The sequence below is a fragment of the Herpailurus yagouaroundi genome, unplaced genomic scaffold (genome assembly GCF_014898765.1).
Source record: "Herpailurus yagouaroundi ecotype Mexico unplaced genomic scaffold, PumYag 139, whole genome shotgun sequence".
Classification (NCBI taxonomy): Eukaryota; Metazoa; Chordata; class Mammalia; order Carnivora; family Felidae; genus Herpailurus; species Herpailurus yagouaroundi.
In genome coordinates this window covers 39546202-39568919 of record NW_024412394.1, presented here as the reverse complement: position 1 = coordinate 39568919, position 22718 = coordinate 39546202, and the positions used below count along the sequence as shown (strand labels likewise).

Sequence of the window (22718 nt, the reverse complement as noted above, 5' to 3'; positions counted from 1 at the left end):
GTTGCTCATTTAAAAGTCACATTCTGTATTAGTTGGTACATTCAGTGAGACATCTTTTGATTTGCAGCTTTGTGCCCAAAGCAAACTGTATTGTCATTAAATTTTAAGAGCCAAGAAAAACTTGCTTTATGGAAATAAAAACAAATTCTAGAATCAAAGGCTTTTACTGATGTAAGTTAACTAATTCCTGACTTCATTATTACAAAACCTTAAAAAGTATTTTCAGGTAGTTTAAATTAAATTAGATTTACTTAACCAAATGTAGACGCCTTTCCTTTTTAGAAAAATTAAGTTCTTACATCACAAAATTCAGCACACTGCCCTGCCCTTCACTAAATGTTAACTCATCAGGGTTGTCCACAGCCCGACCTTTGTTCTGTCATAAAACTTTTAGCCCTTTACAGTTATGCTTCCAAGTTCTCTCATCTGCAGATTTTCATTTTAAAGGCTTTACGTTTGAACGATGGAGAAAGAAACTGATATAGTACACCCTATGATGTGTTAAAACAATTATGGCTTATTGGCAGTGAGCAGTTCAAGAAGAAGCATTTTGTATCACAGCTTCCAACGTATGCCTAAACAATTTCCTCTTCAATGTTCTCCTCAGAAACCTCTCAAAATTTAATATTTCTACTGAAATGTCCTTTTATATGTATAATGGCATTGGGATATACCCCTCTATGTAAGCTTAAAGTCAGGGAGTCATCTAGCCTTCTCTTCCAGATCTACTTCACAGTCGTTAGTTTCTGTTATTTCTGCCTCCTTAATTTCTCTAAAATCGGTTCCTCTCACTTCCGTGTTTTTAATTCAGGCCTACATAATTTCTCACCTGGACTGTTCTAGTTTTCTAACTGGTCTTGCTGTCTTGATTCTCAACTCTTCCTTACCCAATACGTCTTCCACATTGCATAAAAGTGATCTTTCTGATCATTTATCTTTAGCACAAATGCATGCATGCCCATACACACACACAGTTGAAATCCTTCCCTGCGTTCAAATCATCCATGGAGTCAGATTTTAATGTTTTTGCTTATTATATAAGACTCTTCATTACTTGGCTGCTGCCTAACATTCCAGCTTTCTTTACTTTTTCCTCTCCTTTTTATGTCCCAGCTATCCTATACCACTTGAAGTCTCTGAAATATCATTGTCCTTTTCTTCCTTCTTTGGAATGTCTTTTTTTCCCTCCCAATTTAATGGTTTCCTATTACCTTTCAAGTTCCACTTTGAAATATTATCCACTCCAGGAAGCCTCTTCTTGGGTTCTTTAGACAGAATCAAGCACTTCTTTTATGTTCCCAGAACACCCTGTTCATTGCTTTTTGTGGTAACACTTATTAGAGTATTCTTTTTTACATGTATTTGTATCCAGTGGAATCTGAACTTCTGGGTTTAATTACTTTTTCAGTCACTTATACTTACTATATAGTGGTCAGTAAGTGAATAAAGAAGCAAATGACTTTGTATATCAGTGTTTTACATTTTTAAAAAAATTTTTTTTTCAACATTTATTTACTTTTGGGACAGAGAGAGACAGAGCATGAATGGGGGAGGGGCAGAGAGAGAGGGAGACACAGAATCGGAAACAGGCTCCAGGCTCTGAGCCATCAGCCCAGAGCCTGACGCGGGGCTCGAACTCACGGACCGCGAGATCGTGACCTGGCTGAAGTCGGACGCTCAACCGACTGCGCCACCCAGGCGCCCCAGTGTTTTACATTTTTATTATTCTTCCTTTCTGAACTAAATTCAAAGTTTTTTGTATAGTATATTGGCCTTGCTTCTGTCACTTTGAACCCTACGGAAATCAGATGTACATAGTGAATTGGTTCTAGCATTAACAATAGGGGGTCCAGTAACCAACTTGATTTATAAGTTTTGCGTATCACAAATACATGAGTTACCAGTGCCGTATAGAAATATAATTAGCTAATAAGTCATTAATGATGACTTATTACATAAACATTGACACCTGGATTAACTGTTAGAATCAAGAGGCAATTCTGTCCAGTGGAAATATAATATAAACCACTATAAATCATGTATATTATTTTAAGTTTTCTAGTAGCTACTACATCTAATAATAACAAACAGGTGAAATTACTAATTTTAATAATTTATTCCATCATATCAAAAATACTGTCATTTCAACCTGTAATCAATATTCAAAATGTACAGTGCTTCAGTATTCACATTTAAATTAAAAATTCAGTTCCTCAATTGCATAGCTGTTTCAATTGCTCAGTAGCCACATGGTTAATAACTACCATACTGAACACAGGCCCATATAAAGAGTGTTACATTCATTCTTAACCTTTTTACCTAATGCATTGCTTTGCAAAGTTGATGAAACCTGTAGTCCTTTCCCCAGAAAATGCCCATAGGCATATTCACACAAAATTTGGACATTTCAAGAAATTCATGGAGTCCTTGAAGCCAAACTGTAGAATTTCTATAGTGAGTATGTGGACTGGTTATTTACAACCTTGTCAGCAGTCTTAATGTAAAACAAGTAAGATACACAGAATCCTCAGACAGGTTAAGTGTAATTGTGTGTTAGAAGATACTTAATTACTTTATTCACACTCACACACATTTCTCCCCTCTTCCCACTCCCCTCCTTATGCCGGAAAACCACTAAAGAAAATTATTTGTATCATGGGGGTCAGGAAATGAGGGCTTTGCCTTTTCCCTTTGCTTCTGGCTCTGGCCTTTTGTGACCTCTTGATTTTTTTCTTGATATATATGAAGTATAATTCAAAGCTATACAGATATCATTATGAGGAAGCATTCTCTTTAAAAGCAGTGTTCATCTCTTTATGTATTTTCTTTAGAATATTGCAGTGTAGATCACCCACCACAACCAAACACAAAAACTTAAGAACTTTAGAAGAACAAAGGTAGTAGTAATACATGTTTGTCATCTTTTTCCTTCATCTAAAGGGGTAATAGCATTTATTTTTAACACAGAAAGGCAGTTCACCTAGATAGATTTAGAGTTTGATCTCTAGAATTTTGTATTTTTTTATAAAGCACAATAGCCTTTATCTTGGAGTTTGTTGCAATTATAATGGCATACATAATGGTTTGATTGATACATGGATTCAGTACTGCTTATGATAATAAATCAATTGTTTGCCATTCAATTACGTAAGGATATAGGACCGTTTCAAAGAGCCTGTGAAGGAAACTACTGTTTAGTTGTTTACTTCATCCTTTTTAAACTATTCTGAGAACATAGTTCATAACCAAGAGTAACTGATTTCTAGTGTTGTACTTAGGATAGAGGAAGAATGTCAAAGGCATGGTAGTTTTTATGGGGAATAATTGATATAAATTATTCTAATAGATGTACTCAAAAACCTCTTTTGTAGTAGGATTAGGAGAGGAAATTCTTCTTACCTCTGAGGAACATAAGCAAATATTTAAATTGTAAACTCTTCTCTGATACCAGAGAGGGTATGATGATCGTATCCAAAAAGGAATCAAATAAGAGCTAGAAACATTCCAGTCTTGATATCCCTTTTTCTTCCATCCCTAGTAGAAAAAGTTATTAGAGGTAAGTGGAAGGAGATGTTATACTTACTATGTATTCAAATTACCAAGTTAAAAGGTCATGGATTTTATACTAACATCATTTTCCATGATTGAGCTGCTTAAAGGTAGGAATACTGAAAACTTGTTAATGAGGTAAGCAGTAAAGTTCTTTGTGGTTGCTAAGCTCTATACAAGTGAATATGGTCATTTTGTGTAATCGAAACAGTGTTCATATATTAGAACATGTAGTAAAGGTAATAGTGCTAAGAAACCTTGGCTGATCTCAGCTATATCATAATTTACAATGTTAACAGGTTACTTGCTGAGTGTCATTTCCCTCATGTGAGGTCATTAATGATTTCATTAAGGGTCTTTCTTCCTCTGAGTTTTAGGTAGAAGATAATATCATTAAACTATTAGCCTTCTGTTAGTTCCTTTTCTCATTTTAGTAAAAACAAAGATTAGAATTACGTGCTTACGTAAGTATAGCAGTGTCCTTATGACTAGTTTGAGAGTCAAATAAAAAAAGCAATTCCCTATGTTAAGTGTACTGTTGTTCATTTTTAGCAGATTGCAGGAACAATGCTCTTGTACCAGGAAGCATTCAAGTAAATGGCCATGGAGGGCAGCCATCTAAACTTGTAAAGAGAGGACCTGGAAGGAAGCCTAAGGTAGAAGTTAACACCAATAGTGGTGAAGTTATACACAAGAAAAGGGGTAGAAAGCCCAAAAAACTACAGTATGCAAAGCCAGAAAACTCAGAGCAAAATAATGTACATTCAATCAGAGACGAAGTAGTTCCTTCTTCAACATGCAGTTTTCTTTCTGAAACTAATACTGTAAAGGAGGATCTGTTACAGAAAAAAAGTCGTGGAGGCAGAAAACCGAAAAGGAAGATGAAGACACAAAAACTAGATTCAGATCTCATAGTTCCTACAAGTGTTAAAATGCTAAGGAGAAGTAACCGAAAAAAGACAGATGATCCTATGGATGAGGAAGAAGAGTTTGAGGAACTTAAAGGCTCTGAACCCCACATGAGAACTAGAAACCAAGGTCGAAGGACAGCTTTCTATAATGAGGATGATTCTGAAGAGGAGCAAAGGCAGCTGTTGTTCGAAGACACCTCTTTGACTTTTGGAACTTCTAGTAGAGGACGAGTCCGAAAGTTGACTGAAAAAGCAAAAGCTAATTTAATTGGTTGGTAACGTGTACCAAAATATTTTACTTCAAAATCATAAAGCAGGTACAGTTAAGGAATACGTAGAACTAAGGCTTCTGCTTCCTTGCTGCTATGGTGGATTAGGGAATGTTTTGATTTGCAAAAAAAAAAAAACAAAAAAAAAACAAAAAAAAACAAACAAACTTACAAGACACTTCACTTCTTTAAATGAATATATATATATATATAAATATATACATATATATTTTAAATGTTTGCTATTTATTGCCTTTAGATAGGTTATGCATTTCAACATTCATTTCATTCACTGTTTGAAACAAAAGAAATTGAGGACCTATAATGAATTCCCAGTTTATTTCTGGAAAAGACAGTTCTGCTATACTCTTAAGGAGCATAATATTCCTAGTGATAGAGCATTTCATGTTAAAATGAATTATTTTTGACCAAGCCAGGTACATTTCTATTGATACAGAAGGTCGTGCCCCTAGGAAGACAGATGTTACCAGAGTAGCAGTAAATTCAGAAGTGTGTTTCCTCTAAAGATAAATATAAAAATTCCCACCATTTGATAACCCTAAAAAGTTTAATTTAACTATAGATTGTTCATCTACAAAGAATCTAGATGAGGCTTTTGCTGTATTCCATTTCTGCCAAACATAAGAGAAAATGTACTGATGGAAAGGAAACATATCCACATTGGAAAACATTTGACTGTCTAATTTTTCAGACCTTGATTCTTATATCAATCACTCAATCTCTGTTTATTGTGCCAAAGACTGAGAATCAGTGCAGTGGAAAGCCTGTTTTTGACTGTCAGGACAGCATACACTTTTCAATATTGGAAAGGCTATATATTATTCTAAAGAGCACGTTATTAAAAAGAGTTATGCTGAGATGTATCTTTTTTTGGTACTTAATAGTAGAAAATAATGCACTGGTGGGTCCTTTGACAGAGATGTTTTAGAGAAAATGTTTAAGTGGTTAAAGGATTCAAGGAGAATACAGGAAAAAGGTATGGGATTTGATGTTTACTTGTTGATCTGGATTAATGTCGTTTCTAAACTTTAGACATATCTAATAGGCTAAAATGACTTACAAAGAAATGTGTCTGTGTGTGTATGTGTATATATTGATAAATGGGTATAATTAAATATATATACAAACACATACTTATATACTATTACCCAGGTATAAATTCTTTTTTCAGGATTTTTTAGATAGTGGTAGAATAAAAATAATTTTAAAATGTCATACTTTATAGTTTAATTTTAAGGGGAAGATTGGTTATTTTCAATTATTAAAGGTTAAAATAGGCCAAATCACTTTTTATGCAATCATGTTTTATACAGTGGTCTCATTGCACATTGTGTTTTTTCTGCACTTTTTATGGTATCCTTATCACGCTGGTATGTCAATATACACCCTAAAGAAAAATTCCATTTAATGATTGTGCCTTGTATTCTATTATTTTTTGCATCATTAGTAAAATTGAGTTGTCTATTGTAAATGATAACTATATGACTTAGGAGAATGTATTGCTATATGTACTGCTATGGAAAAGGAAAGCAGTTATTTATTTGTTTATGGTACAGTAGTTATTTTATACCTTAAAAACCAACATAAATACCATTTCTATTGTTTAAAAATTGTCCATTTTTTTAAAAGTTTAAAGAATGTAGTATTTTCTGAGGACTGGTATGGTACAAAAATGTAACCAAAATTTTCAGATACTACATTTTTAAAAAGTGAGGATGGGAAAATCTGTATCAGCATGACCCTGATGTAGAAAAATAAAGTCTTTAATTGAACCTTGGCAAAATACATTACATAATTATTTCTTTACTTATTTCTGGTAGGGATAAATGTTAGCCGTCATTTAATTGTCTTGAAGAACAGTGGAAAGTGATGCATTTGGGCTTTTTAGATCATTTGTACCTAAATTTGTACAGAAAACCTCCTGTGAAATTAAGTAAACCATTTTCCAGATCTTAACTGGATTGCTGTGATTTTGCAGTTGAAAAATAATTTCAAATTTTTCAGGTTTTTTGTATATTTATTTTTTTCTAACAAATATATTTAACTATATAATTAAAAGTCAGTAGTTAAACTCTTCATAATGCAGAAATGGATGGCTTGGTTGTATAGTAAAATGAGTCTTTCAGTTACACCATTATTGAGAATAATGTGTATGTTTGAAATTTAAGTCATTAAAGTAATTTGTTGCTTTTGAAGGCAATCTGTTTGAAACATGTAATTTCCTGATGTTATCTGCATTGTGTTGGAAAAAAAAATAGACTATAAATCCATTTTTGTAAAAAATAAGTGTACAGTTTTAAGGTGTGTACAGAAAAAGGAAGAGCGTACACAGTCTTAGAGATGGAATATACCTCTAATATGATGTATGGATTAGTTCTAACTCTTGAGCAAAGAAATGAATAATTACCATCTTACATGCAACAAGTAAATGTATTATTTCTGTTCTAAAGACACTGTATATTTATGACCTTATTTGGACATTATTAGACATTGGTTTCTTAGTAAAGCAAAAATGACATGGATTCAGATTCTTTGTAATTAAAACATTTAAAAATGTATTAGTAATATCAGATATATTTAGATTTTATATTTTTATAATTTAGCTTCTATACGTTGCAAAAGTTGAATTGAGAAATTTATGTCATCACCGTATTTTTGTTCTGTTTGACCAGATATCAAAAGTATTGGAAAAAATTACCCTCTTTAAGACAGTGACACCATGTATGTATTCTTTGTAGGCCAAAAGAAAATTTGGCAGTTGTCTTAGGTGAGCAATAAAAACCTCAAGTTTATTGAAAGCTTCAGAAATATAACTTATTACATACATGGAAAATATAAGTCAATTTCTGTATTTTTAAGTACCTAATCTCTCCACCTGGTAGTCTCCAGTCCCAATCAAATCTTATAAAATTATAAAATGTTGCAAATGAGCAGTATAAATCATTCAATCTAATTACAGTCTCATAACTCTGGGCAATAGATCTATACTTTCTTAAAATTTTATCCTGTTTTCTGCTTAAATTTATGTACTAAAGATTTGTTGGTCTTGTTTCCATTGTTTTCATTATTGGCACAGCTTCACAAATTTGAAGGCTCTTTGTTAACATTATTATGAAACTATCTTCCTCCTTAAATTTAATTAGAGTAACTGTATAGAATTGTTGTGGGCTTGATCATGTCACATCTGAAATACGAGTTTGGCAGAATTTAGTATCGCTTGGAAATGAATTGCGTTAAGATAGACTGGTCTGCAAAAAGATCCTCACGCAGCACATGTGTGTTAACACCTAGAACTGACCCTTATCTGGAGTGTAGTATATTAATCAGACATTTTAACAGACATATTCAAATAACATTTTGCTTATGTTGTATTCACATTTACATGTTTTAAAATATGATTAATAATATAAATCAGTTCTTCTTGCTGATGTTTAATTCTAGCATTCCACTTTATACAAACATAGCTTGTATCTCTCAAATGTCAACTAAAAGCAAATTGTTATTCTGAATGTTTTTATTCACCTGAGGTTAATTTTTGAGTAGGTTGAAAGGACCAAGATACTTGAGTGTTTAAAGGGCTATAAGCATTCTTATATGCAGGAAATACATGGTTGTAGAGTCATAAAAGGGGAAGTACTTATACGTTCTGTGAATTACCCCCATACTAAGAAAGTACTTTTTACATAACAGGTTGTGATGTGGTTTAGTTATGTTTAGGTGAGAATTTATTTTCCTATTAAAATTAGAAAAATACACCTTTTCCTTACTTTCCTCCTTGCACTTCTCCAAAGTTCCCCAAATTTCCAAGTGATTTGAACTGAATATTACATTTACTAAGAAACTACTTATGTTCTTAATTATACTAAGCTAAGCACTCCCAATGATGTACTATGTACAGTAACTAAGAAGAGGTCAAATTGAGTTAGAAGACTGTAAGTACCACCTTTGGCGCTCCAGAGATAAATCTTGTACACACTACAGTAAAACAATTAGAAAATATTATGAGCTATAAGTATATATTATTTTTAGTTTTGATAGCTCTGTGTTGAAGTACTTCTTTTAATGCAGATAAAACCATCAGGAAATTAACCTTTATATGGCACAAACCAAAAACGTAATAGTGGGTGGCTATGAGTTTCTACATTTAAGGAGCTAAGAGAATAGGTTTGAGATGATATATAGTACACGATAGGATACAGAGGCACACACATGCTCATGACTTTTAAGATTGTGTGTGTTGATTAATCACAATGATAAACTATAAATTGAGGCAAAATACAAAGTTACATTTTTGGACCATATTAAAACTGCAAGAAGATGAGGTCTTATTAAAGATCTTTTAGAAAACTGTTAAATCCTGTCACACGATATTTAGACGTGTAGAATGTAGCTCAATTTTTTAAAAGTAACTGACCTAGAGGGTTAAAGTTGAAACTGACACATTTTCAAATTAAAATTATACTTATTTTGTACAGAAAACAATGTTAAACACAAGCAAATCTGTTGTATGTAATAAGTAACAGAGTTTAAAGACAAATTATTTAGCTTTATTGAGGTTTTTGTTTTTTTCCTTCCAGAAACCTGGAAGTATCATGTTATAAACGGCAGTCTCACACCAGAATAGCAGTGCCCTTTCTTTTTGTACATATTGATTGGACCTTTCTTTACTGTTATGTGGACACTTTCTATGTTAGTTTTGATGCATAATTCTTTGAATCCTTTTATACAAACTAGAATGTATGTGTAAGAATTCCTGTCCCTGCAATGTAGTAACTACAAACTTATTTTTAAAATAAATAGAAAACTTGTTTTTCTAAGCTATTTTGTAGAGCCTCCTGATTTCTTACTTGCTCTTTTGTGTGTGTGTGGGGGGGGGGGGTAACACATAACGTGCTCAGTACATAATTTCAACAGGCACTGTACCAAAGAAGCCATTATGTAAATGCTGGTGCATTAGAGTTTTGCCCTATTTACCAAAATGTTAAAATTAATAGCCAGTTAAAGGATTGTGGGTACACTAATTCCAAAATAACCAAAGGTTGAAAATAAGTCACTTGCCTTTTAATGTGTACATTTTATTTTAAATTATTAATTTGTTACTATGTGCAAGTTACTGTACTGGGTGATAAATACAGTATTCAGATATGTAAGATAATTCAAAGGAACAGTTTGTGTATTTTTTCAAAAATGTGAAGTAAAATTTCTGCAAAAGAAATGGAGGAATGAGGAAATATTTCACTTGTTAAGCAGTTATAACAAGATAAGATTTATGAAAGCATTGCTTATTGACTTCCCAAGAATCCCAATTATAGTAAAAAGAATATATAAGGCTATTCATATAATGAATATATATGAATAAATGAATAAATAAATGACCATTCAGATTAAGCAGCTAAAGGGATGATTTGTATTTTTGTGCTATTGATCATTTCTCCCTACGAAATTTTGTTTAAATGACTAAAATTTCTAAGTTGAGGAAAGCAGGTAGGCATTCCTGGGGTACTTTTTTTTCTCTCTTTCTAAAATAGATGGATACTTACATGTGGTATATACTTAGAAGAACCAGTCAAGAAAAATTCATTTTCAGCAATCACTTTTTACTGGTTTCTTTTTGTAATAGCATCAATTTTATGTTCGAGGATGTTTCCCTATTATTTAAGGACAGTAAGATTAAAACCCAAAGCACAAGACTTCTGTCCCTTGCAGTATAATACCTTGTATTTGTAATCTTTCTGCACTTAACACATTTACTGTGTATTGATTGCTCTTCGGTTTTGTTTGGGACAAGAATAGAAAGATTCAATGAAATACCTTTTAGCCTGATTAGCTAGACATGGTGGCAGCAGCGTAATGGAATGAAGTAGGCTTAGAGTTGAGTCCTTTCATCTCATTTAGCTTTACTTTCTTCATCTGTAAAGTTAAAAAAAAATTTTATTAGATAATTTCCAAGGTCCAATTCATTTCAAATAGCCTATGGTTACTTCTCATTTGTATATTGTCCGCTGTACTCATGGATCAGTCTTGGCTTTTCTGTTTAGTCCATAAATAAAATAAGCCATTTAATGTATAACTTCCAAGCAAGCTGATTGTAGTAAGTGTACATGTGACCATGACCTAATTGTAGGGAGTGTAAAATCTTGTGAACCCTTAGAAAATGGGAGTTTTGAGTTGCAATATTTGTTTGCTACTAATAAAAAGTACTAAAGTTTATGATTTTCCCAGGGCCCTCTGGGAAGTCTCAAAGACAGTTTCTGTGTAAAACATACCTTGAAATTTTTAGGATTCAATTTTGGGAAAGCAAAATCAAAAGTTTTCAGAGATTTAATCACTTCATTAAGATAGGATCATGGGTGCCTGAGAATAATAGTGGGTTTACCACTTAATAAAAGTGAAAGAAAATATTTAAAAAGAAACCTAGAAGGCAGAGCAATTTCAAGGAAACTCCTCTATCGCAAATGGGAAACTTGTTCTTTCATTTTGATCTTTGTTTTAATAATTAACATTATAAAGTTAAAGCCAAGCAAATTATTCTGATGAGATATGGGATATTTGAGCAAATTATACAGAAGTTACAGAGCAATTTAGTCTTCTTTTGAGCTCTTTAAGAACAATTTATTATTTTAACAAAATCAACTTCTAGTTCAGTATTCACATAAGTACTTGGCAATAAAGTTTTCACACGCTCTTCTCTCCCTTGTGAATAAGTGCATCAAAACTGGGGAAATTTTGTAGTACATTTTGTAGTTTCTTTTTAGACTCTTACTTTTTCTTCTAGATACTCCAGTTTTTCATATTTTGGAGCAAATAGACACTTCAGGAAAAAACTGAAAAACAAACTCATTGTATTATTCCAATACTTAATTGTATTTTTCCATCAGTATTTGTTCCTGGTCTCAGCTACATACGTTAATTACAAATTTTAAGCAAAGTAACTATTTAACTGAGAAAACTGAAAGGAAAGTAATTGAAAACTCATATGCAAGCATTTTTGTAGAATAGCAAAGCTCATGAATACACAACTTTGAAACCTTAACGTTGCAAAAATGAACATGTTCATTAAATACATGACTCAAAGATAACCACTCCATAGTATATAAGAAGCAAATGTAAATGAAATTATGCTGAGCGAGCAGTATTTTAGTATTGAATCTTACAATTAAATAAGTAATGATTGCCCATTAATATTAGTCCAAAGTTTTAAGTTACCTGAGGATCTTGGAAATTATGTTCAAGCTGGCATAATATGAAATGTTATTACTGTTAATTAAAACATTTGTCATGGGACACCTGACTGGCTTGGTTGGTAGAGCATACGACTCTTGATCATGGAGTTGTGAATTCGAACCACGTGTTGGATGTAGAGATTGGGTAAAAATAAAATCTTAAAAAATGAATAATATTTGTCAGAAGCATAATTCAATTTGAACACATTTTATGTTTTTCTTCCAAATATGTAAGTAATGTTAGGTTATCTAGTTAGTAGACGGACATAAATTTAAGGACTTAAGATTAGTCTCTTGAGAAAGCAAGTCCAATCTTCATTTTAAAAATAAAATGTATTCTTGGATTATACTATATACATAGAAAAGATGCAGCCATTGTTTATCTTTTAAAACCAAAACTACTGGAACACCTGGGTGGCTCAGTCAGTTAAGCATCTGACTTCGGCTCAGGTCAATCTCAAGGTTTATGAGTTTGAGCCCCACCTCAAACTCTGTCCTGACAGCTCAGAGTCTGGAGCCTGCATCGGAGTCTGTGTCTCCCTCTCTCTCTGCCCCTCCACCATTCACCCTCTTATGTCTCTCAAAAATAAACATTAAAAAAATGTTTTAAACCAAAATTACTAAATCAGCTTAATTTGCCCAGAGATGCACCTTAATTATATGAACTGGGACCCATTTTAAGACGTTTGTGAGCCAGTGGTTTTTGTAAGAAATATTGTTTTAAAATGTATTTATTTTGGGGGCGCCTGGGTGGCTCGGTCGGTTGAGCATCCAGCTTCGGCTCAGGTCATGATCTCACAGTTCATGGGTTCAGGCCCCATGTTGGGTTCTGGGCTGACAGCTCGGAGCCTGGAACCTGCTTTGGATTCTGTGTGTGTGTGTCTCTCTCTCTGCCCCCTTCCCTGCTTGTGCTCTCTCTCTCTCTGTCTCAAAAATAAATAAACTTTTAAATAAATGTTTAAAGTTTATTTTGAGAGAGGGCACATGCACATATGGGCATGCACACGATTGGGGGAGGGACAGAAAGAGGGAGAGAGAATCCCAAGCGCAGGGCTCAGTCTCACCAACCGTAAAATCATGTCCTGAGCTGAAATCTAGACTGGGATGCCCGACTTACTGAGACACCCAGGTGCCCCAGAAAGATTGCTTTTAATGTCTCCTACACGTACTAGAAAAAGTCTGGGTTGGGAGGCAAATGTGGTTTCCAGTTACCATATTACGACATTTTAAATGTCCACTTTTTAAACAAAAAATCGCATGCAAAGACGAAAGTGGGGCTCATTCACAGGAAGGTAAGATCGCTGGATTACATAAAAAACCTGGTTAATGTTTTACAGACCAATACAATAGCTTTGTAGTTATCTTTTCCAATAAACAGAAATGATTTTTAACTCTACTAGACAAAATCTGTAAGTCAACATGTAACTTTACTTGATCTGGGTGGGACCTTTAACCAAAATCTTAAAAGTCTTTGGAAAGGACTTCATATACTCAGTTAAAACACCATATCCAGACTTATAAAACATAATTTCATCAAGCTTTCTGCTGTTCTCATCGTATAAGGACAACCCTATTAAACCCGTGTAGGCCATATTTATCCCAGAGAAATAATAAACGTATATAGCCAATTTGCTTCTAGAGCGGTATCCCAAAGACTCTGAGGTCCCAGTTTTGTTTTTTCATGATTCACTAAATTTTGCTAATCCCCATGGTGATCTATTTGCTCTTTTACTTTAGCCAGTCTTCCTCACTTACTAAGACCACTTGAAAGGTTGGTCTAGAATGTATTTCTCCATCATTGCTATTAGGAAACCAATTTAATGCTAATTAAATTATCATAGTAGAGTAGCCATATTTTATAAAATAAAGTGACATTATTCACCAGATGTCAAATTACAATTAATAAATAAGCTTGCTATATAAAAACAGTGCAAAACTTAGAGCAAATGAAAGAAGTTCTCTTTCCCTTTTCAGACATGTCACTGAATGAACAAACTCTAGCTTTTTTCTAACCACTCTGACCATCTCTTTTCTGACTTTTTTCACTTACATGTAGATTTTTCTATCTTAGCTGTGTTTGCAATCTACGTGTTCTCAAGTACCAAATTCATACTGATAGTAATAATGATCGCTAACACACTAAACACTATGTGTCAAGCACTGTTCTACATTCTTTACATATAGCAGCTCTTTTTTTTTTAAGATCTTATTTTTAAGTAATCTCTACACCCAACGTGGGGCTCAAATTCACAACCCCAAGATCAAGAGTTGCAGGCTCCTCCAACCGAACCAGCCAGGCACCCCCTATAGTAGTTTTTTTAGACTACAGAATAATCTTATGAGTTAGGTACAATTATTATTCTCATGTTACGTTAGGGAAACTAAAACATACAGAGATTAAGTAACTTGCTCTCTACTCCCAAGTGAGTTGACTAGATTAATGAGTGATTTCTATTTGTGATTTATAATATTGGCTCTAAAGGCAATTGTTTCTAAGATTAGGTCTTGTTACAAAAGGCCAGGACACAGACCACCAAGAGGTCCTACTTGTACTACCCATGATCATTTTCTGATATCTTGGATTAAAAACATCACTAATCTGTCATGGATCACATTACTGTTAATCCCCAACAGTATATTTCTAGACATACGTTAGTCAAAGTCCTCTAAAGAAGTATACACCAAGATGGGATTAAACATGTAAGGATTTGAATAAAGGAAATGCCTCTGAAAGAAAATTGGGAGGGAGCTAGGAAAAGCTGAGATCCATCAGATGCAATGTAAGTGTGACCCCAGATGAAGGAGAGAGGGAAGTAAGTTTGGATGAGAGTACCTTTGAGTGGGGTGCCTCAGTGGCTCAGGAGGTTGTCAGACTCTTGATCTCTGCTTAAGTCACGATCTCACGGTTCATGAGTTCAAGTCCCTCACTGGGCTCTGCACTGACAGCACAAAGCCTGCTTGGGATTCTCTCTCTCCCCCTCTCTGCTCCTCTCCCACTTGCACCCATGTGTGTGCGTATGTGCACTCTCTTTTCTCTCTCTCAAAATAAATAAACTTAAAAAATTATCTTTGCTGTGTAGTCTAAGGAAGTTCAGCAGGACAAGTGGGAGTCCTTGAACCAAAGTTGACCACCAGAGGAGTCCCCCCCCACCCCCATCTCCCAGGTATGTATGCACCTGCTTTAGTATCCCTGCATGCCAATATTGGCTGGAAGCAGCCCCAGGAAGATGGATCTATGGCACAAATGCAGCAATGGAGTTCAGAGTGTGGCTGTGGGGGCCCCTGGCCTATTAAGTTCCCTGTAGTTGGAATTCTTCAAGGTGCATTCTCAAGGCCAACACAATATGCTTAAGCAGCTGAAGAGCTTTGGCTTTATTTTAGTCGAAGTTCAGTGTAACATTTTTGCTACATTATTTCCATCACTCCTAACCTCTTGATGTATTGCAATGTTAGGAATGCAGACTCTCAGTCCTTCACTATGTTTTTCTGCTAATCTCAGTTGTTCATAATTTAATTCATGATATGCAACCCAGTATCCCATGACCCATATGATGTGGCCAGAGGTTCGTATGTCAAACATGGTGACAATTCTGTCTATAATACCTAAGATATAAAAACTATAACTTGTTAATATTATTAGTATCAGTAAAATTTATTCAGCTTATTAAGCCAAGTGTCATAATCACCTTACAAGGGAGTTGTTCCATCATTCATATAGGCAATGGATGATTCACTAGAAATCTTGAGAGCAATTCTGTATGTGCCATATATCACAGAAAGCTTTAAAACTGTTTAGGAGTGTTGCCTTGAATTAAATTTTTTTAATGTTTGTTATCTTAGAGAGAGAGAGAGAGAGCGAGCATGTGGACGGGGAGGAGCACAGAAAGAGGGAGACAGAGGATCTGAAGCAGGCTCCACGCTGACAGCAGGGAGCCCAACGTGGGGCTCAAACCCACCTACCATAATGTGAGCTGAAGTTGGATGCTCAACCAATTGAGCCACCCAGGCACCCCAACCTTGAATTAACTTTTTACACGATAGAGGCCATCAACCAGGACACTTGCAGAAATGGAACTTAGGCAGAACAACCTAAAACACACTAGACATAATACAGAAATGTCAGATTATAACTGCATAAATAGACCTTGCAGTCTGACATTTTCTTTCCTCAGTTTGGATGCCTGCCTACTAATAGCCTTGGTATGCAAAAACTAGACTTTATTTTAGAAACATGAAAGTATTGTACAAACAATTGTAATGGATATTACATTTGCTGGGTATTATGATTCCAAAATTTTAGAAACATGAAAGTATTATACAAACAATTGTAATGGATATTACATTTTGGATATTATGATTCCAAAATTTAGAAAATGGCTCATCTTTAAAATTAAGATTCATTTCAGTCAAGACTTTAAAAGAAGTTAGCCTCTGGGTTAATCTTTTCATAATTTTTGTTAGGTGAGAGGCAAGTTAAGACACATGCTTTTTCTTGAGTTTTGAGAAAAATTTTCAGTGTTCTCTTACAAGTTTTTAAAATCATCCAGGAGTTAGCTAATAAACATATTAACTTTTTGATCACTAGTTAAAACAAGTTTCTTTTAATTTAGAGGAATGGTTAAAATGGTCTATATTACAAATGAAATTTTATTTTGGAACAGTACATATCACTCAAGAATTTTGGCAATTATTTGGCAAGTATAATATGGCAATTATTACAAATATTGATTCTTCATTCTGTCATCTTGTCATTGCTAGAAAGTGTCAAAAGACATCAGAGTGTATCACCTGCTCCTTCCTATTTACCCCTCCCCATTTTACTTACAATTTTACCTAATAGCTGTATTTTTCCAAGAAGTCTAAGAAATAACCAATTTAACTCCTTTGACAAAAATGGGTGAAATACTGCTAAAGAAAAAGGAATTTCATTTTAAATATGTGTTAATTTGTTCTCACTTTTTGGTTTAAATTCTTATTTTTTCTAGACTTATTAATGTATAATTGACAAAAATTGTATATATTTAAGGTGTGTAATGTGATGGTTTGATGTATACATTGTGAAATGATTACCACAGTCAAGTTAATGCATACATCCATCACCTCACATGATTACTTCAGTTGTGGTAGTGAGAACACTAAAGATCTACTCTTTTGGCAAATTTGACACACACAATACAACATTATTAACTATAATCACCATGCTGTGTAAATTAGATCCCCGGAACTTATTCATAACAAAGCTTATGCCTTTTGACCAGCCTCTTCCAATCCCCTATCCCCTTCTCAGCCCCTGGAAACCACTGCTCTACTGTCTCGTTCTATGAGTTCCACTTTTTTAGATTCCATATGTCAACGAGATCATCTCCGCAGTAATATTTGTGCCATCGATCATGCTTTCACAGTCCATTTTCTTCCAAATGCATTATGTGTTTATACAACATGTTCTTTATGTGCTTATAGATGCCTTGTAAAATATAAACACTCAGATGTTTGTGAAATAAGTTGCAAATACAATAAGTGAAAATACGGATATCACATTTCTCTTTAACAAAGAGCCTGAGCGCCCTTTTAGATCTTGTCTAACTGTAGGCTCCATGCCCAATGTGGGGCTTGAACTCACAACCCTGAGATGAAGAGCTGCAAGCTCCACCTACTGAGCTGGCCAGGCACCCCTCTTATATCTCATTCCTGCATTTTTGGTGGCACATTCTTTGTCCCTTTATATGACAATAATTTTGTAATATTTTCAAAATGTATTCATGTTTTTACACAAGGTATAATTCAGTCATTTTCATTGCTGTATATAATACTTATCCTGTGAATTTATCAAAATCTAATTACTGTTGCCAGTAAGACATGGTAATCCTTTCCAGCCTTTTGCTAGTCTGAACAACCCTGCTATAGACATCATTTCCTGTGTTTGCTTTTGTCCCACAACTCATCCCCTGCATTCTTTTTTTAAAGTTTATTTATTTTGGGGAGACAGAGAAAGAGTGTGAGTGGGGGAGGGACAGAGAGAGAGAAAGAGACACAGAATTCAAAGCAGTCTCCAGGCTCCATGCTCTGAGCTGGAGCGCTTGAACCCACAGACTGGGAGATCTTAACCTGAGCCGAAGTCAGAAGCTTAACTGACTGAGCCATCCAGGCTCCCCGCATCCTCTGCATTCTTGCTGACAGTGTGTGTGTGTGTTCAGTAAACACAATTCTTATCATACTACTTTTCTACTTAAAAATCCTTCAACCTGGTGACTTGGCCTAACCACCTGGAATATTTCAGATGGCCTGTAATGATATCAAGATAACTACAGTTAACTCAAGCCATTCCTTTTGAGGATATTCATCAAAATAGCAACGTTGCGGGGCGCCTGGGTGGCTCAGTCGGTTGAGCGTCCGACTTCAGCCCAGGTCACGATCTCGCAGTCGGTGGGTTCAAGCCCCGCATCGGGCTCTGTGCTGACAGCTCAGAACCTGGAGCCTGTTTCAGATTCTGTGTCTCCCTCTCTCTCTGACCCTCCCCCTATCTCTGTCTCAAAAATAAATAAACGTTAAAAAAAAAAAAAAAACACAAAATACAAAATAGCAATGTTGCTCAGTGAGTTTGCTACTTCTCTTTCTTTTTGTCACCAGAAGCTGAAACTGCTATAGAAACGTAAAGATGGATGGAAATTAAGATGGATACACTGATGCTTCAGCAAGGCTTGACTTTAAACTGAAAAAGTTTTCTCTTTCTCATTCTTGAAGACTCTCCCTCCCCTTCACTTGTTTTTCTGTAGAATCCTTTGTTCTAGGAACTTGGCATTGATATGGATATCTTGCTGACCTTAATGTAACCAGACTTGGATGGCCCCCTGCTAGTGCTAGTCACCTTGAAAGACATGATGAAAGCAGCTGGCAGCACTGTTGAAACAGCCATGATCCTGTGTTTTCCTATAAAACCCCTCAGACTTTTACCCTGGGCAGGTCTGCAGTTTTTTTTGTTTTTTGTTTTTTTTTTTTAATTTTTTTTTTTAACGTTTATTTATTTTTGAGATAGGGAGAGACAGAGCATGAACGGGGGAGGGTCAGAGAGAGAGGGAGACACAGAATCTGAAACAGGCTCCAGGCTCTGAGCAGTCAGCACAGAGCCCGACGCGGGGCTCGAACTCTTGGACCGCGAGAACGTGACCTGAGCTAAGTCGGACGCTTAACCGACTGAGCCACCCAGGCGCCCCAGGGTCTGCAGTTTTGAATGCATTAGTCTGCTGCAGCCTCCTTTTCCTGACAAAATAACAAAACTACTGTTTCTCTTTTTCTCCAAACTCTGTCTTTGTGCTATGTTTCAGCTCTGGAACACAGTTTTCGACAACAAATCTACCCCGTCCCTCTCTGCTGCGTACTCTGGCACTGTATAGATGCTCCAAATCTGGTCAGATGTGAATATCTTATCACTGAAAAGATAAGCAACCAAGAATTCTTTCTCCGGCAAGTCTGTCATTAAGAATAGAAGGAGAGATAATAAGTTTCCCATACAAACAAAACCTAAAGGAATTGGTGAGCAACTAAACCAGCCCTGCAAGAAAAGTTAAGGGGACCTTGCTGAGTGGGGGGAAAAATAAAACAAAAAAAAAGACCAAAAGCAACAACAACTAGAGAACATCACCAGAAACACTAACTCTACAGGCAACACAATGGCACTAAATTCATCTCTCTCAATAATTACTCGGAATGTAAATGGACTAAATGCTCCAATCAAAAGACATATGATATCAGAATGGATAAGAAAACAAGACCTATCTATATGCTGCCTAGAAGAGACTCATTTTAGACCTAAAGACACCTGTATTGAAAGTAAGGGGATGGAGAACCATCTATTATGCTAATGGACATCAAAAGAAAGCTGGGGTAGCCATACTTATATCACACAAACTAGATTTTAAAGCAAAGTTTGTAACAAGAGATGAAGAAGGGCATTATATCATAATTAAGTGATCTATCCACCAAGAATGTCTAACAATTATAAATATTTATTCCCCCAACTTGAAGGCACACAAACATATAAATCAATTAATCACACAAAAAAAGAAATTCCTTGATAATAATACAATAATAGTAGGGGACTTTAACACTCCACTTACAACAATGGACAGATCATCTAAGCAGAAAATCAACAAGGAAACAATGGCTTTCAATGACACACTGGACCAGATGGACTTAAAGATATATTCAGAACATTTCATCCTAAAGCAGCAGAATACACATTCTTCTCAAGCGCACATGGAATATTCTCCAGAATAGATCACATACTGGGTCACAAATCAGCCCTCAACAAGTATAAAGATCAATTATCATCCCATGCATATTTTCAAACCACAACACTATAAAACTTGAAATCAACCACAAGAAAAAATTTGGAAAGACTGCCAATACTTGGAGATTAAAGAACATGTTCCTAAAGAATGAATGGATTAACCAAGAAATTAAAGAGGAAATAAAAAATACATGGAAGCCAATGAAAATGAAAACAGGACAGTCCAAAACCATTGGGATGCGGCAAAGGCAGTCATAAGAGGAAAGTATATAGCAATCCAGGTCTTCCTAAAGAAGGTAGGTCTCAAATACCCAACCTAACCTTACACCTAAAGAATCTGGAAAAAGAACAGCAAATAAAGACCCAATCCAGCAGAAGAAAGGAAATAACAAAGATTAGAGCAGAAATCAATGATATCAAAGTCAAAAAACAGTAGAACAGATCAATAAAACCAGAAGCTGGTCTTTGAAAGAATTAACAAAACTGACAAACCCCTATACAGATTGATCAAAAAGAAAAAGGAAAGGACCCAAATAAATAAAATCACGAATGAAAGAGGAGAAATCACAACCAACACCACAGAAATACAACCAATAATGACAGAATATTCTGAGCAATTATATGCCAACAAATTGGGCAATCTGGAAAAAAATGGATAAATTCCTAGAAACATATAAACTACCAAAACTGAAACAGGAAGAAATAGAAAATTTAAAGAGACCCATAACCAGTGAAGAAATTGAATTAGTAATCAAAAATCTCCCAGTAAGTAAGAGTCCAGAGAGAGATGGCTTCCCAGGGGAATTTTACCAAACATTTAAAGAGTTAATGTCTATTCTTTTGAAGCTGTTCTGAAAAATAAAAATGGAAGGAAAACTTCTAAACTCATTCTATGAGGCCAGGATTACCTTGATTCCAAAACAAGACAAAGACCCCACTAAAAAAGGAGAATTATAGGCCAATATCCCTGATGAACAATAGATGCAACAATTCTCAGCAAGATACTAGCAAATCAAATCCAACAATACATTAAAAGGATCGTTCACCACAATCAAGTGAGATTTATTCCTGGGCTGCAGGGGTGGTTCAATATCAGCAAATCTATCAACATGATACATCACATTAATAAAATAAAGGATAAGAACCACACGATCCTCTCAATAGACGCAGAAAAAGCATTTGACAAAATACAGTATCCTTTCTTGATAAAGACCCTCAAGAAAATAGGGAGAGAAGGAATATATCTGAACATCACAATGGCCATACAGAAAGACCCACAGCTAATATTATCCTCAATGGGGAAAAACTTAGAGCTGTCCCCCTAAGGCCAGGAACAAAACGGGGATGTCCACTCTCATCACTGTTGTTCCACAGAGCACTGGAAGTCCCAGCACCAGCAATCAGACAACAAAAAGAAATAAATTGCATCCAAATCGGCAAGGAAGAAGTCAAACTTTCACTCTTTGCAGACGACATGATACTCATAATGTAGAAAACCCAAAAGGAAGAGTTGCATTTCTATACACCAATAATGAAGCAGCAGAAAGAGAAATCAAGGAATCGATCCCATTTACAGTTGCACCAAAAGCCGTAAAAACCTAAGAATAAACCTAACCAAAGGGGTAAAATATCTGTATGCCTAAAGCTATAGAAAGCTTATGAAAGAAATTGAAGACACAAAGAAATGGAAAAACATTCCATGCTCATGGATTGGAAGAACAAATATTGTTAAAACGTCGATACCCAAAGTAATCTACACATTCAATGCAATCCCTATCAAGATAACACCAGCATTCTTCACAGAGCTAGAACAAACAATTCTAAAATTTGTATGGAACCACAAAGACCCAGAATAGCCAAAGTAATGTTTAAAAGAAAACCAAAGGTAGAGGCATCACAATTCTGGACTTCAAGTTGTATGACAAAGCTGTAATGATCAAGTCAGTACTCAACATGAATTAAAGACCTAAATGTAAGACAGGAGACCATCAAATCCTAAAGGAGAAAATAGGCAACACCCTCTTTGACCTTGGCTGCAGCAACTTCTTACTTGATATGTCTCTGAAGGCAAAGGAAACAAAAGCAAAAATGAACTACTGGGAGTTCATCAAGATAAAAAGCTTCTGCACAGTGAAGGAAACAATCAATAAAACCAAAAGGCAACTGACAACATGGGAGATGATATTTGCAAATGACAGATGAAGTGTTAGTATCCAAAATCTATAAAGAACTTACCAAACTCAACAGCTAAAAAACAAATAATCCAGTGAATAAATGGACAAAAGACATGAATAGATACTTTTCCAAAGAAGACATCTAAATGGCTAACAGACACATGAAAAGATTCTCATCACTCATCATCAGGGAAATCCAAATCAAAACCACGATGAGATACCACATCACACCTGTCAGATAGCTGAAATGAACAACTCAGGAAACAGCAGATGTTGGTGAGGAT

At 35.0% G+C, this 22718-nt stretch overlaps 1 protein-coding gene across 5 annotated transcripts in view; it reads left to right on the top strand.

Annotated features, from left to right (window-relative positions):
* PHIP (PHIP subunit of CUL4-Ring ligase complex) overlaps positions 1 to 9571 on the top strand; it is a 139457-nt gene extending 129886 nt beyond the window's left edge. For 4 of the 5 annotated variants that reach the window (XM_040474003.1, XM_040474000.1, XM_040473998.1 and 1 more), the window contains one exon: positions 4102 to 9571. In XM_040474003.1, coding sequence (XP_040329937.1) covers positions 4102 to 4739 — 638 coding nt within the window. In that variant the 3' untranslated portion in view covers positions 4740 to 9571. The remainder of the gene's footprint in view (positions 1 to 4101) is intronic. The other variant, XM_040473999.1, reaches the window with a different exon arrangement.
* The last annotated feature ends 13147 nt before the right edge of the window (positions 9572 to 22718 follow it).